Genomic DNA, 15,083 nt, shown 5'->3' with positions numbered 1-15,083 from the left:
TCTTGATAGCCATATATGACTAGAAACACCGAGACAAATCCTCCATCTCCCGGTATACCAGGTAAAAGAACAGGACTGTGACTCCTTACTCCTGGGTCTTCATTTCTCTTTCATAACAGTCCACAGTGTTTATTTTAACCTGATTTTATTTAAACTAAGTTTTGTGTAGAAAGATATTTTTGGCTTTATATAGCAATCGAAAGCAAAACAAAAGCCTAATGTCTAATTTCTGCCAAAAAAATACCATTCAGCTTTTAAAATGTTTCAAGGGATTTTATATGATATGGGGAGGGAGAGTGGATTAAATGAATGACATAGCAATAGCACTGAAGCCTGAAACAAAGCAATCCTCTTAACACCTGGAAAAACTACATAGAAAACAAAGGTTTTCAACATTCGCATGTGAAAAACAGTCAACTCCACAAAGGCTTAAATTAGTTCAGAGCAGCACTAAAATGACCACTGGCTGTATCAAAGGGCCTCTGTGACAGCTGCCCTTTTGCCTCACAAATGAACACTTCCGTTCTAAGAATAGCTGGCTTCCCAGGCTACATGTCTATTTAAAGTAAAGATTAATACACCAAACCTATAGAACTCCTCTTGAATGGTGGTGGAAAGTTGCTGGTTAAATTGCTCCAGGTCCAAAAAACTCACAACCAATGTGTTTCTCTCGGGACGAATTAACTCCTCAGCTAACTGCAAGTACTTAATTTCTCCATCGCTGTTCTGGAACCTGTAGATACATGCAAGTCACATTAAACCTAAGAATTAGGCAGCAAAAAGAAGAATGTGAATGCCTGATAATTCAGCATATTGGTTAAAGACCATCAGTTTTAGGGTCAGACAGGCCCATTTTAGTAGTTGTACATCTTGGGGCAAGTTACTTACCTATTCTAAACCTGTCCCTCTTCTGTTTGAAAAAAAAACATAATAAAAAAGATTAGAACATCATCTTATCTCCTAAGATCACTGTGAAGATTAAATGAGAAAATGCCTTTAAAATGCTTTGTACAAAGCTGGGAACATAGGAAAACTACGTCTTCAGGTTTAAATCTGAATTTCTTGATTTAACACTTTCCACTCTTAACTGTACATACCAACAATAAAAGAATAGTTAGTATTTGTTGATTAGAAAATATTAAATCAAGATATCCAGGTTAGGAGATTGGTTCAAGATGGCGGAGTAGAAGGACGTGTGCTCACTCCCTCTTGTGAGAACACCAGAATCACAACTAGCTGCTGGACAATCATCAACAGGAAGACACTGGAACTCACCAAAAAAGATATCCCACATCCAAAGACAAAGGAGAAGCTGCAATGAAGCGGTAGGAGGTGCGCAATCACAATAAAATCAAATCCCATAACCGCTGGGTGGGTGACTCACAAACTGGAGAACAATTTTACCACGGAAATCCACCCACTGGAGTGAAGGTTCTGAGCCCCCCGTCAGTGTTCCCAACCTGGGGGTCCAGCAACGGGAGGAGGAATTCCCAGAGAATCAGACTTTAAAGGCTAGCGGGATTTGACTGCAGGACTTCGACAGGACTGGCGGAAACAGAGACTCCACTCTTGGAGGGCACACACAAAGTAGTGTGCACATCGGGACCCAGGGCAAGGAGCAGTGACCCCACAGGAGACTGAACCAGACCTACCTGCTAGTGTTGGAGGGTCCCTGGCAGAGGCAGGGGGTGGCTATGGTTCATTGCGAGGACAAGGACACTGGCAGCAGAAGTTCTGGGAAGTATTCCTAGGTATGAGCCCTCCTGGTGTCGCCCACCAAAGAGCCTGTAGGCTCCAGTGCTGGGTCGCCTCAGGCCAAACAACCAACAGGGAGGAAACTCAGACTCACCCATCAGCAGACAAGTGGATTAAAGTTTTACTGAGCTCTGCCCACCAGAGCAACAGCCAGCTCTACCCACCCCATCAGGAAGCTTGCACAAGCCTCTTAGATAGCCTCATCCACCAGAGTGCAGACAGCAGAAGCAAGAAGAGCTACAATCCTGCAGCCTGTGGAACGAAAACCACATTCACAGAGAGACAGACAAAATAAAAAGGCAGAGGACTATACCAGGTGAAGGAACAAGATAAGACCCCAGAAAAACAATTAAATGAAGGGGAGATAGGTAACCTTCCAGAAAAAGAATTCAGAATAATGATAGTGAAGACGATCCAGGACCTCGGAAAAAGAATGGAGGCAAAGATTGAGAAAATGCAAGAAATGTTTAACAAAGACCTAGAAGAAGTAAAAAACAAACAGAGATGAATAATACAATAACTGAAATGAAAAATACACTAGAAGCAATCAGGAGAATAACTGAGACAGAAGAATGGATAAGTGACCTGGAAGACAGAATGGTGGAATTCACTGCTGCGGAACAGAATAAAGAAAAAAGAATGAAAAGAAATGAAGACAGCCTAAGAGATCTCTGGGACAACATTAAATGCACCAACATTTGCATGCAACATTCTCCTCCCCAGAAGGAGAAGAGAGAGAGAATCGACCTGAGAAAATATCTGAAGAGATTATAGTTGAAAACTTCCCTAACATGGGAAAGGAAATAGTCACCCAAGTCCAGGAAGCACAGAGAGTCCCAGGCAGGATAAACCCAAAGAGAAACACGCCAAGACACACAGTAATCAAACTAACAAAAATTAAAGACAAAGAAAAATTATTAAAGGCAACAAGGGAAAAACGACAAATAACATACAAGGGAACTCCCATAAGGTTAACAGCTGATTTCTCAGCAGAAACTCCACAAGCCAGAAGGGAGTGGCACGATATATTTAAAGTGATGAAAGGAAAGAACCTACAACCAAGATTACTCTACCCAGCAAGGATCTCATTCAGATTCAATGAAGAAATCAAAAGCTTTATAGACACACAAAAGCTAAGAGAATTCCGCACCACCAAACCAGCTCTACAATAAATGCTAAAGGAACTTCTCTAAGTGGGAAACCCAAGAGAAGAAAAGAACCTACAAAAACAAATGCAAAACAATTAAGAAAATGGTAATAGGAAAATACATATCGATAATTACCTTGAATGTGATTGAATTAAATGCTCCAACCAAAAGACACAGGCTTGCTGAATGGATACAAAAACAAGACCCGTATATATGCTGTCTATACGAGATACATACAGACTGAAAGTGAGGGGATGGAAAAAGTTATTCCATGCAAATGGACATCAAAAGAAAGCTGGAGTAGCAATACTTATATCAGGTAAAATAGACTTTAAAATAAAGAATAGGGCTTCCCTGGTGGTGCAGTGGTACAGAGTCCGCCTGCCGATGCAGGGGACACAGGTTTGTGCCCTGATCCGGGAAGATCCCACATGCCGCGGGGCGGCTAGGCCCGTGAGCCATGGCCACTGAGCCTGTGCATCCAGAGCCTGTGCTCCGCAACGGGAGAGGCCACAACAGTGAGAGGCCTGTGTACCGCAAAAAAACCAAACAAAATAAAGACTATTACAAGAGACAAGGACACTACATAATGATCAAGGGATCAATCCAAGAAGAAGATATAACAATTATAAACTTATAGGCACCCCAAATAGGAACACCTCAATACACAAGGCAAATGCTAACAGCTATAAAAGAGGATATCAATAGTAACACAATAATAGTGGGGGACTTTATAACGCCTCACCTACACCAATAGACAAATCATCCAGACAGAAAATTAATAAGGAAACACATGCTTTAAATGACACAATAGACCAGATAGATTTAATTGATATTTATAGGACATTCCATCCGAAAACAGCAGATTACACTTTCTTCTCAGAATTTATTGATATTTATACAACATTCCATCCGAAAACAGCAGATTACACTTTCTTCTCAAGTGCACACAGAACATTCTCCAGGATAGGTCACATCTTGGGTCACAAATCAAACCTTGGTAAATTTAAGAAAACTGAAATCATATCAAGCATCTTTTCCAACCACAACGCTATGAGATTAGAAATCAATTACAGGGAAAAAAAACCGTAAAAAACACAAACACATGGAGGCTAAACAATACGTTACTAAATAACCAAGAGATCACTGAAGAAATCAAAGAGGACATCAAAAAATACATAGAGACAAATAACAATGAAAACATGACAATCCAAAACCTATGGGATGCAGCAAAAGCAGTTCTAAGAGGGAAGTTTATAACAATACAATCCTACCTCAAGAAACAAGAAAAATCTCAAATAAACAATCTAACCTCACACCTAAAGGAACTAGAGAAACAACAAACAAAACCCAAAATTAGTAGAAGGATAGAAATCATAAAGCTCAGAGCAAAAATAAATGAAATAGAAACAAAGAAAACAACAGCAAAGATCAACTCTATGCCAATAAAATGGACAACTTGGAAGAAATGGACAAATTCTTAGAAAGGTATAACCTTCCAAGACTGAACTGGGAAGAGGCAGAAAATATGAACAGACCAATCACAAGTAATGAAATTGAAACTGTGATTAAAAATCTTCCAACAGACAAAAGGCCAGGACCAGACAGCTTCACAGGTGAATTCTACCAAAGGTTTAGAGAAGGCTAACACTCTTCCAAAAAATTACAGAGGAAGGAACACTCCCAAACTCATTTTATGAGGACATCACCCTGATATCAAAACCAGACAAAGATACTACAAAAAGAAATTACAGACCAATATCACTGATGAATATAGATGCAAAAATCGTCAACAAAATACTAGCAAACAGAATCCAACAACACATTAAAAGGATCATATACCATGATGAAGTGGGATTTATCCCAGGGATGCAAGGATTCAACATATGCAAATCAACCAATGTGATACACCATATTAACAAATTGAAGGATAAAAACCATATGATAATCTCAAAAGATGCATAAAAAGCTTCTGACAATATTCAACTCTCAAAAGATGCATAAAAAGCTTTTGACAAATTTCAACACCCATTTATGATAAAAACTCTTCAGAAAGTGGGCATAGAGGGATCCTACCTCAACATAATAAAGGTCCTATATGACAAACCCACAGCAAACATCATTCTCAATGGTGAAAAACTGAAACCATTCCCTGTAAGATCAGGAACAAGACAAGGATGTCCACTTTCGCCACTCTTATTCAACAGTTTTGCAAGTCCTAGCCATGGCAATTACAGAAGAAAAATAAAAGGAATCCGAATTGGAAAAGAAGAAGTAAAACTGTCATCATCTGCAGATGACATGATACTGTACATAGATAATCCTAAAGATGCCAGCAGAAAACTACTAGAGCTAATCAATGAATCTGGTAAACTTGCAGAATACAAAATTAATGCATAGAAATCTCTTGCATTCCTATACACTAACAATGAAGGATCAGAAAGAGAAATTAAGGACACAGTCCCACTCACCACCGCAACAAAAAGAATACCTAGGAATAAACCTACCTAAGGAGGCAGAAAACCTGTACTCAGAAAACCATAAGACACTGATGAAAGAAATCAAAGATGACACAAGCAGATAGAGATATATCATGTTCTTATATTGGAATAATCAATATTGTGAAAATGACTATACCACCCAAAGCAATCTATAGATTCAATGCAATCCCTATCAAATGACCAATGGCATTTTTTCCAGAACTAGAACAAAAAATCTTAAAATTTGTATGGAGACACAAAAGACCCCAAATAGCCAAAGCAATCTTGAGAGGAAAAAACAGAGCTGGAGGAACCATACTCCCTGACTTCAGACTATACTACAAAGCTACAGTAACGAAGGCAACATGGTACTGGCATAAAAACAGAAATACAGATCAATGGAACAGGATAGAAAGTCCAGAGATAAACCCACGCACCTATGGTCAACTAATCTATGATAAAGGAAGCAAGGATATACAATGGAGAAAAGACAATCTCTTCAATAAATGGTGCTGGGAAAACTGGACAGCTACATGTAAAAGAATGAAATTAGCACATTCCCTAACACCATACACAAAAATAAACTCAAAATGGATTAAATACTTAAATGTAAGGCCAGACACTATAAAACTCTTAGAGGAAAACATAGTCAGAACACTCTGACATACATCACAGCAAGATCCTTTTTGACCCACCTCCTGAAGTAATGAAAATAAAATAAAAACAAAAATAAACAAATGGGACCTAATGAAACTTAAAAACTACTGCACAGCAAAGGAAAGTATAAACAAGACGAAAAGAAAACCCTCAGAATGGGAGAAAATATTTGCAAATGAATCAATGGACAAAGGATTAATCTCCAAAATATCTAAACAGCTCATGCAGCTCAATAGTAAAAAAACAAACAAGCCAATCAAAAAATGGGCAGAAGACCTAAATAGACATTTCTCCAAAGAAGACATACAGATGGCCAAGAGGCACATGAAAAGATGCTCAACATCACTAATTATTAGAGAAATACAAATCAAAACTATAATGAGGTTTCACACACTGGTCAGAATGGGCATCATCAGAAAATCTACAAATAACAAATACTGGAGAGGGTGTGGAGATAAGGGAACCCTCTTGCACTGTTGGTGGGAATGTAAACTGATACAGCCACTATGGAGAGCAGTATGGAGGTTCCTTAAAAAACTAAAAATAGGGCTTCCCTGGTGGCGCAGTGGTTGAGAGTCCGCCTGCCGATGCAAGGGACACGGGTTCGTGCCCCGGTCCGGGAGGATCCCGCATGCCGCGGAGCGGCTGGGCCCGTGAGCCGTGGCTGCTGGGCCTGCGCGTCCGGAGCCTGTGCTCCGCAACGTGAGAGGCCACAACAGTGAGAGGCCCGCGTACCGCAAAAAAAAAAAAAAAAAAAAAAAAAAAAAAAACTAAAAATAGAATTACCATATGACCCAACAATCCCACCACTGGGCATATACCCAGAGAAAACCATAATTCAAAAAGACACGTGTCGCAATGTTCACTGCAGCACTATTTGCAACAGCCAGGTCATGGAAGCAACCTAAATGCCCATCGACAGACAAATGGATAAAGAAGATGTGGTACATATATACAATGGACTATTACTCAGCCATAAAAAGGAATGAAACTGGGTCATTTGTAGAGATGTGGATGGACCCAGAGACTGTCATACAGAGTGAAGTTAAGTTGGAAAGAGAAAGACAATATCGTATATTAACATATATATGTGGAATCTAGAAAAATGGTACAGATGAACCATTTGCAAGGCAGAAATAGACACAGATGTAGAGAACAAATGTATGGACACCAAGGGGGAAAAGCGGGGGGTTGTTGGTGGTGGTGGTGATGGTGAGATGAATTGGGAGATTAGGATTGACATATATACACTAATATGTATAAAATAGATAACTAATAAGAACCTGCCATATATTAAAAAAAGTGATAATTAAAAAAACTCAAAAAAACCCAACTCTATTAATGATATAAAAAAAAAGAAAGAAATTCAGGTTAAAATCCAAAGATTTAATTTCTAAACAGCAAACTGACAGATTAGTTGTTGATTTAAGAACCAAAATACAAATAAATACACAGAAATGAGGTGCTTCAGCACCTAAGACCTTCAGGAAAAAGGAAACATACACACACACAAAGTAAAGCTGGTGTGTTTTTTCCAAAAGCGTATCATACGAACATATTTGATTTTTGTCCTTCTAACATAACCATGCAGATTAGTTTTGAGAAAAAAATCAATTCCTCCTTCAAATACAGCATGTTATAACTGTTAAATACCTAAATATCTATCTGCAAAGCACTATGCCAGAGGTACCACAGGCTGGAAATGACAGCATCGTCCCTCTGCTGGGGTTGACACTCTCATAGGAGACATTTCTACTAAAGAGAGGGACAAGACATCTAAATGTTCATGACAAATGAATGAACAAAATGTAGTATACACATACAATAGAATATTATTCAACCTTAAAACAGGATATTCTGCAATGTCTCAATATGGATGAATCTTGAGGACATGGTGCTAAGTGAAATAAGCCAATTACAGAAAGACAAATATTGCATGATTCTACTAATATGAGGTATCTAAAAGTCAAATTCAGGAATTCCCTGGTGGTCCAGTGGTTAGGACTCCATGCTTTCACTGCCGTGAGCCCGGGGTTCGATCCCTGGCCAGGGAACTAAGATCTCACAAGCCATTGGGAGAGGCCAAAAAAAACCCCCAAAAGTCAAATTCATAGAATCAAAGAGTGGTATGGTGGTAGGAGGAAGAGGAGAATGTGGAGGTACTACAGGCATAAAGTTTCAGTCAAGCAAGATGAATAAGCTCTAACAGATCTACTGTACAACAATAACACAGTAGTTAAAATTTTGTTAAGAAGGTAGATTTCATGTTAAGTGTTCTTTCCACAATAAAATAAAAAGGAAAAAGAAAAAGGAGGAGGTAAAAGAATGTGACAGGGGAATATAAACTAATTTTGCCTAACAGGAACATCTACAAAGGCTTCATGCATATAAAAGGTAACACTGGAATTCGGCATTGAAAGACTTTCAAAATTTGAAAGAAAAAAAATGAGTGGTGGATAGATTGGCTACAGATGTTTGCAAGTATGTAGCAAAGTCAGGAAGGGTATGGGAGGAGTGTGGATAATGACAGAATGGCTGTGGAAGATCAAACTGGAAAAAGCAGCTGTGAAGAATTTGGATCTTATCCCATAAGCAATGGCAATCAAAGTTGGTATTTTGAGAGGGCGTTAACATTTTTTCCCCAACAAATACAGGGATTATTTGTCTTGTTCATCATTGTGCCCAGGAGTCAGCTGCATGGCAAACTTCAAGGAAGCAAAGGTAATTACATTATTTGTTAAAATCAAACATAACTGAGGACCTGTGTAATGTGGTGTGGTGGCTAGGGGGGATTAAGGATGGGATTTACATTCAGATGAAACGGCTGACAGGTAGATATATTACCAGAGATGACAGAAAATGGCAGCTTGGGAACATAAGGGAAGAAAGGATTGGTGCTGCATGAAAGGTTTCTAGGGTTTAACAAATGAGGTATGATTCTTTAGCTAGGCTTTGAAGGATGAAGAGCTGTCAGGCAGAGAGTAACATTGCCAAAAGTAGGGAAATATAAATTAAACTATGGTTTTAACTCTATCAGAATTTCACAAGACAGCAGAATTATTCACAGTGGTAAAAGTGTGGAAACAACCTACATAACTACGGATGGATGAAGAGACAAACGAAATGTGGTATAGACATACAATGATATACTATTCACCCTTCAAAAGGAAATTCTGGCGCATGCTACAGCATGGAAAACCTCAAAGACACACTATGCTAAGTGAAGTAAGCTGGTCACAAAAGGACAAATATTGTACGACTCCAAGTCTGAGGTACCTAGAGTAGTCAAGTTCATAGACAGAAAACAGAATGGTGGTTGTCAGGGGCAGGAGGATCGGGGGGGAATGGTGAATCATTGTTTAGTGGGTGCAGAATTTCAGTTTGGGAAGAAGAAAAGTGGTCTGGAGATGGATTTTGGTGATGGCTGTGTAACAAGGTAAATGTACTTAACGCCAGTGAACTCTGTGTTTAAAAAAGGTTAAAATGGGGACTTCCCTGGTGGTCCCGTGGTTGAGACTCTCTTCCCAAAACAGGGGGCATGGGTTCGATCCCTGGTTGGGGAACTAAGATCCCATGTACCACAGGGCACGGCCAAGAAAAAAAAAAAAAAGGTTAAAATGGTAAAGGTTTTACCACAATAAAAAAAAAAAAAAAAAAAGAATTTCCTGCCATGTTATGAGCCTTAAAGATGCGGAAGTCATTAAGGCCCTTGAGAATAGCTAAAAGAATTTTAAGGATGGGAAGCATTTTCGTAAGACATGTGCTTATCTTTAAAAGCTTCACTATAACTAGTGCTAACAACTTAGTGGAGTTTCTAAATATTAGTAAAACCGCATATGACTTTTTTTTTTTTAGGACTATGGCAAAGAGTCTCAGGCCAAGATGTCATCGAGGAGAACTTCAAATGCAAGAAATGATCAAATTAAAAAACGGAGCTCTTAAAAAAAAAAAAAGAATTTCCGAAGACATTCTGCAGTGCTTCCACTTCTTCCTGGAGGCGGTAGAGTCCCACTCAGGGAAAGCAGAGCTATATCTGCACGATCTAAGAAAAGTAACTGGTGGCAGTGGCTGAAAGCCAGGGAGAGGGGGTTTGAGATGCCTGGAGCCTAAAAAAGGCAACAGAAAAAAAGAAAAGTGGGGTTTGGAGGGTCAGAAGGAAAGGAAGAGACGGAGGGAGTGCGTTCAGCGCCATAAGCAGGTTGGGCCCTCGCCCGAGCATCTGTCAACCACGGGGTTCACTCCGGCCCTTTCAACTCCACGGGCTCCAGGGCTGCCAGGCCCTCGGTGGACCCCAGTCAGGCCCCCGCCAGGATTCATACGCCAGTTCGGCCTCCCCCGCGACCCTGAGGACGCGCGGCCTAACTGGACGAGTTACTCATCCCCACCCAGCCTCAGGGTCCGAACAAGGAACCGGGGGCTACGCGACCACCAGCCTTACAGGCTGTGAGGACTGAACGACGGGCCTAAAGCGCTCGGTCCAGGGCACTGCGCACGGCAGGAGTTTGCGGAAGAGCTCCAGATGGATTTCACCCCCGGAAACCAGCCCAGCCTCCTCCCCGCGGCCCGCTCTCCGAGGCGCGCGACCCCTCAGTTCCCGAACACGCGCGGGGCCCACGGCGCCCCCAGGCTCCGGAAGCCGCGAGGGGCGGGAGGGGAAGTTCCGCGGGTAAGGGGCGCTCCGACTCACTCCTCCAAGAAGTCCACGAACAGTTTCTGGCACTTCTCGGCCACCTCGTCGCGGACTTCCAGGTGCTGGCTGCCGGCGCCAGGCTCTGCTGCCGCCGCGAGGTCCATCGCTGCTTAATGCTGAGGGGCCGCCGGCGCCTCACTGGACCGCAGAGAGTTGCTTCTCCCCGGACGCTGCCGCTCGGCGCGCACCTCCTCTGCCCCGCCCCTTCGCCGGAAGGCCGGAGCCAATCGTGGCGCAGGAGCTCGGGGATTTCGCGCCAAACCTGTCCAATGAGCGCGGCCTCTCCCTCAGCCCCTCCCACGAAACGGAGATTTCGCGCCAAATGCAAAGACCAGAGAAAGCCGGGTGATCGGCCTCTGCGCCTGCGCAGTTGGTCGTGTCCGGGGGAATTTGGCTGCTGGAGCGATTTAAAACATAAGATCTTTGCCCGGGGGTGGTTTTTCAAATGTTCTTCAAATCGTTTCACTTATATTAATTGAGCAAGAGGCGTAATGCTTTATGGAAGAGGAAAATGAGTAAGATTCCGACCTCCTGCTTGAGCCATGTAATTGGAGGACATAAACTGTAAACCACCGGCTGAAACCCTGTAAGCGTCAAAAGTGACATAGTAACAGTACCAGGGGGAGGGGAGAGAGGGGAGTTGGCAGAATTATTCTGGTTGGTGCTGACCGGGAAAAATCAGCGAATAATTGACGCTGTTGATTACTTCCCCTCTCAAACGCACTCTTGGTTTGTGTCCTCTTGACTTCCCCTCTCTTTGGCCATATTTTCCCAACTTCGTTTCACTTGATTTTTCTTTTATCTCTTTGCCCATTCCTGGTTAGCCTCCTCTGTAGGTGCCTCTTTAGGGAGTGCCTTAAATGTTCTCGTCCCAGAGCCCTCTTTTTCCATAAAGGAGCTCTCTTGGGCGATCCCCTTCACTCACTTGTTTTCAATTTACCAAGGCCTTGGTGCTGATGACTTCTGAATCTGTATCACCAACCAGTTCTGTTTCCTGGGGCTCCAAGAAATTACAAGAAGCCTGGATCAATTCCATTTTTTGAGGCTTCCAAGCACATAAAAATAAATTTTTTTTAAAATGCCGAACAGGATGACACGAAGCTACAGTAATTCTTTTAACACACACACATAGAGAAAGACACTATTCACAAGATATTTACAAGGTTTAACCAAAAACTCATGACTTGTGTGCTGTAGTGTATTAGTGTGTATATTGCTTCATTTGAAGGGGATGGGAGCCCTTGCAGGCCTGTACCCCTCAGCCTTTCACCAGCTCCAGATCTGCCTGCCTACAGGACATCACCACTTGTATATACTTTAGGAACCTCAAACTCACCTGTTTCATGATATTCACAGCCTTCTGCACTGGCACAAGAATGGATCCAGGAGCTATCTAGGAGCAGATTTCTTACCAGATTCTGTCTCATTCTCTCAAAAGTCCTCCTTCTTTTCTTTCCCATTTTTCTTTTTCCCCCTTCTCTTTCTCTTCTGTCCTCAATGTAGATTTCCCAGAACTAAAGCACCGTGTACAGAAGGAAAAAAGCAAAGAACAGGAGTGCAGAGTTCCAGGCTAATTACAGCTGTGCCCACTGAGAAACTTGGAACTTGCTCTTCTCAGCTCTCTATACCTAACAGGCCCTCCCTTCCCCCTTCAGACATGCACCTCTGGACCAGAATAGGAGATGAGGTCTCCTAGTGAGGGCAGTGGAGCTACCTTCCATAGAAGAGGAGGATGTGAGTTATGAAACATATCTGAGCTGTATCCCAGAGAGTAGTATGCCTCTGTGTGTGTGTAAGCCTGAGACTGCTATCTTTAGAAAGGCCTGCTTGCAAGGTTGGCCTTTGGCTGGCACTTGGGAACTTGACTGGTAAACAGTTCTCTACACTGATATTACACTTTCCCTAAATGGTAAGGACGGCTCACTGTGCCTGAAATGCTTTTTACAAACAACGTGGTTGATACTGAATATCATCTGACAGTCTGGAATCTTGACATGTGCTCGGTAGACGGTGCTTATGTGACCAGCCCCCAGTAACAACACAGGCTTCTCAAATGAGCTTCCCTGATAGACACGTGTGTGTTATTACAGTTTGATGCTGGGAAGGAATTAAGTGCATTCTGTATGACTCCAGAGGGGAAGGACTCTAGGAAGCTTGTGCTTGGTCTCCTCAGGATTTTGCCTCCTGTGCCTTTTCCCTTTGCTGATTTTACTTTCGATCCTTTCACTGTAATAAATCATAGCCATGAGTATGATTATATGCTGAGTCCTGGAGTCCTCCTAGCAAATCATTGAACCTGAGGATGGCTTTGAGGAACCCCCAACGCAATGTATGTATTTTTTAACCTTATAATAGAGAATTTCAAACACACATAAATGTAGACAGAATAGTATAATGAACTTTCATTATGTAACCCCGATAAGCACTAACACGTGGCCAATCCTGTCCCAACCACGCACCCCATCTGCTTTTCCCTCTCCATAGTGATTATCTTAAACTTTTAATTTTAGAATCGTCTTTTACAATAGTCTTGCAAAAGGTAGGATGGAGTTGTCATACACTCTATGCCCATTTTTCCCTATTGTTAACATCTTACATTACCACAGTACATTTATCACAATTAAAGAAGGAACTTCAGTATTATTAACTAAACTCCATACTTTATTTCGATTTCAGTAGTTTTCCCCTAATGTCCCTTTTCTCTTCCAGGATCCCACCCAGGATACCACATTACATTGAGTTGTCCTATCTCTTTAGTCTCCTCTGGTCTTGCAGTTTCTCAGAATTTTCTTGGTTTTGATGACATTGACAGTTTTCAGGTATACAGCTCGGGTATTTTGCAAAATATTCCACAGTTGGGATTTGTCTGATATTTTTTCTCATGTTTAGACTGTAGTTAGGGGGTTTGGGAGGAAGACCATAGAGGTAAAGTACAGTTCTCATCACTCCCTTACGATTTTGAAGCACATCCTAGATATCATATCATTTCATCTGTAGATATGTCAGAAGGCATCTCTATAAGATAAGGGCTCTTTTTCCTGAGACATATCTTTGGCCGGGCTGTAGCAGTACAGGTTGATGATGCTGATTCTTTTAAAGCTAATTGTAATGTTTTCCTTGATTACCAACACTTCAATATATTTTGAATAAAACCAGCAGATTAAATTTTTACATGGTTTAGGTGGTGTACAATATTCAATAATATATTTATCAAATCATATTATGAAATCTTATAATCCTCATCTTATAAAATATGTAATATATATTACCTCTTATTAACTAAACAAGAGAATTAGATGTTAGCTGCTGATCAATTCATTTTTAGCAGTACATAATTAAATGCCTTCTTAGTCATTTGCCTTCCACTTTAGTTACTTACATATGAGAAGTCTGGTCATAATGTGTAGCAAAAGTAGTGGTGAGGGCAGTGGTAATGATGGCAGTTTTTACCTGTTTTTATATAATACTTATTTAATTTTTTCCAAAGGTGAGTGCCATAATTACACACACACACAGTTACTGCAAAAATATTTAAAACTTTCATTATTTTTCTCAATTTATTATAACATCATTTTGACCATACTTATATTACATTATTATACTTCAAGAAAAGAGGAACAGCATATAAATTTATTCTTGTTTTTATAGCTATTATGAAAATGGGTAATTTAATTATATTGGTATTATTTTAATATCAATTTGACTGCTTTTAATCATTAGTTTTACAAAATGTCTTCCAGATTTTCTCTCCCAGTGTTTTTTAAGACTATTTCTTGAAACAATATTAACATTTTTGTTTGCATTGAAAAACGAAGTTGGATTTTTTCTAACAGAACAGTAAGTGTGATTTAGCTGATTCATTTACAATGAGGACAGGCTTCACTAAGTGTTATGGGGTGGATATTTCTGGACATTGAATGACCTAAATCTTGAGCTCTGAGGTTTTGGCCAACATTTATCTAAAGAACATTATAAAATGAAAGAAGTTTATTTTCAAAAATTGTATAAGCAAAGGTTTGTTGAAATTAACTTTTTTTTTCTTCTCAAGTTTAGGAAAGATTTGGACAGCAGAAACAGAGTGAGGAATCCTCAGAAGAGATGGTAGGGCAGCCTTAGGAATAGATGTGATCACCCAGAGAGCATCTGAAGAAAGAGAAGAAGGTAGGTCCAAGCATGAGACCCTGGGGAATACCAGCATTTAAAAGGAGGCTGAGGGGCATCCTAGGACTCCCCTGGTGGTCCAGTGGTTAAGACTTCACACTTGCAATGCAGGTGGCCTGGGTTCAATCTGTGGTCAGGGAACTAGGATCCCACATGCTGCAGGGCATGGCCAAAAAAAAAAAAGGAGGTTGA

General features: G+C 40.9%; 1 protein-coding gene across 3 annotated transcripts in view; it reads right to left on the bottom strand.

Moving 5' to 3' along the window:
- MCM6 (minichromosome maintenance complex component 6) overlaps window positions 1-10,930 on the bottom strand; it is a 45,085-nt gene extending 34,155 nt beyond the window's left edge. For 2 of the 3 annotated variants that reach the window (XM_032637885.1, XM_032637884.1), the window contains exons 1-2: window positions 10,728-10,899; window positions 587-733 (exon numbers count right to left, since the gene is read on the bottom strand). In XM_032637885.1, the coding sequence (XP_032493776.1) occupies window positions 587-733; window positions 10,728-10,834 (254 nt within the window). In that variant the 5' untranslated portion in view covers window positions 10,835-10,899. Of the gene's footprint in view, window positions 1-586; window positions 734-10,727 lie in introns of all 3 variants that reach the window. The other variant, XM_032637883.1, reaches the window with a different exon arrangement.
- Between the last annotated feature and the right edge of the window lie 4,153 nt (window positions 10,931-15,083).

The sequence above is a fragment of the Phocoena sinus genome, chromosome 7, assembly GCF_008692025.1.
Source record: "Phocoena sinus isolate mPhoSin1 chromosome 7, mPhoSin1.pri, whole genome shotgun sequence".
Taxonomy (NCBI): Eukaryota; Metazoa; Chordata; class Mammalia; order Artiodactyla; family Phocoenidae; genus Phocoena; species Phocoena sinus.
This window is presented reverse-complemented; position numbering and strand designations above follow the sequence as displayed.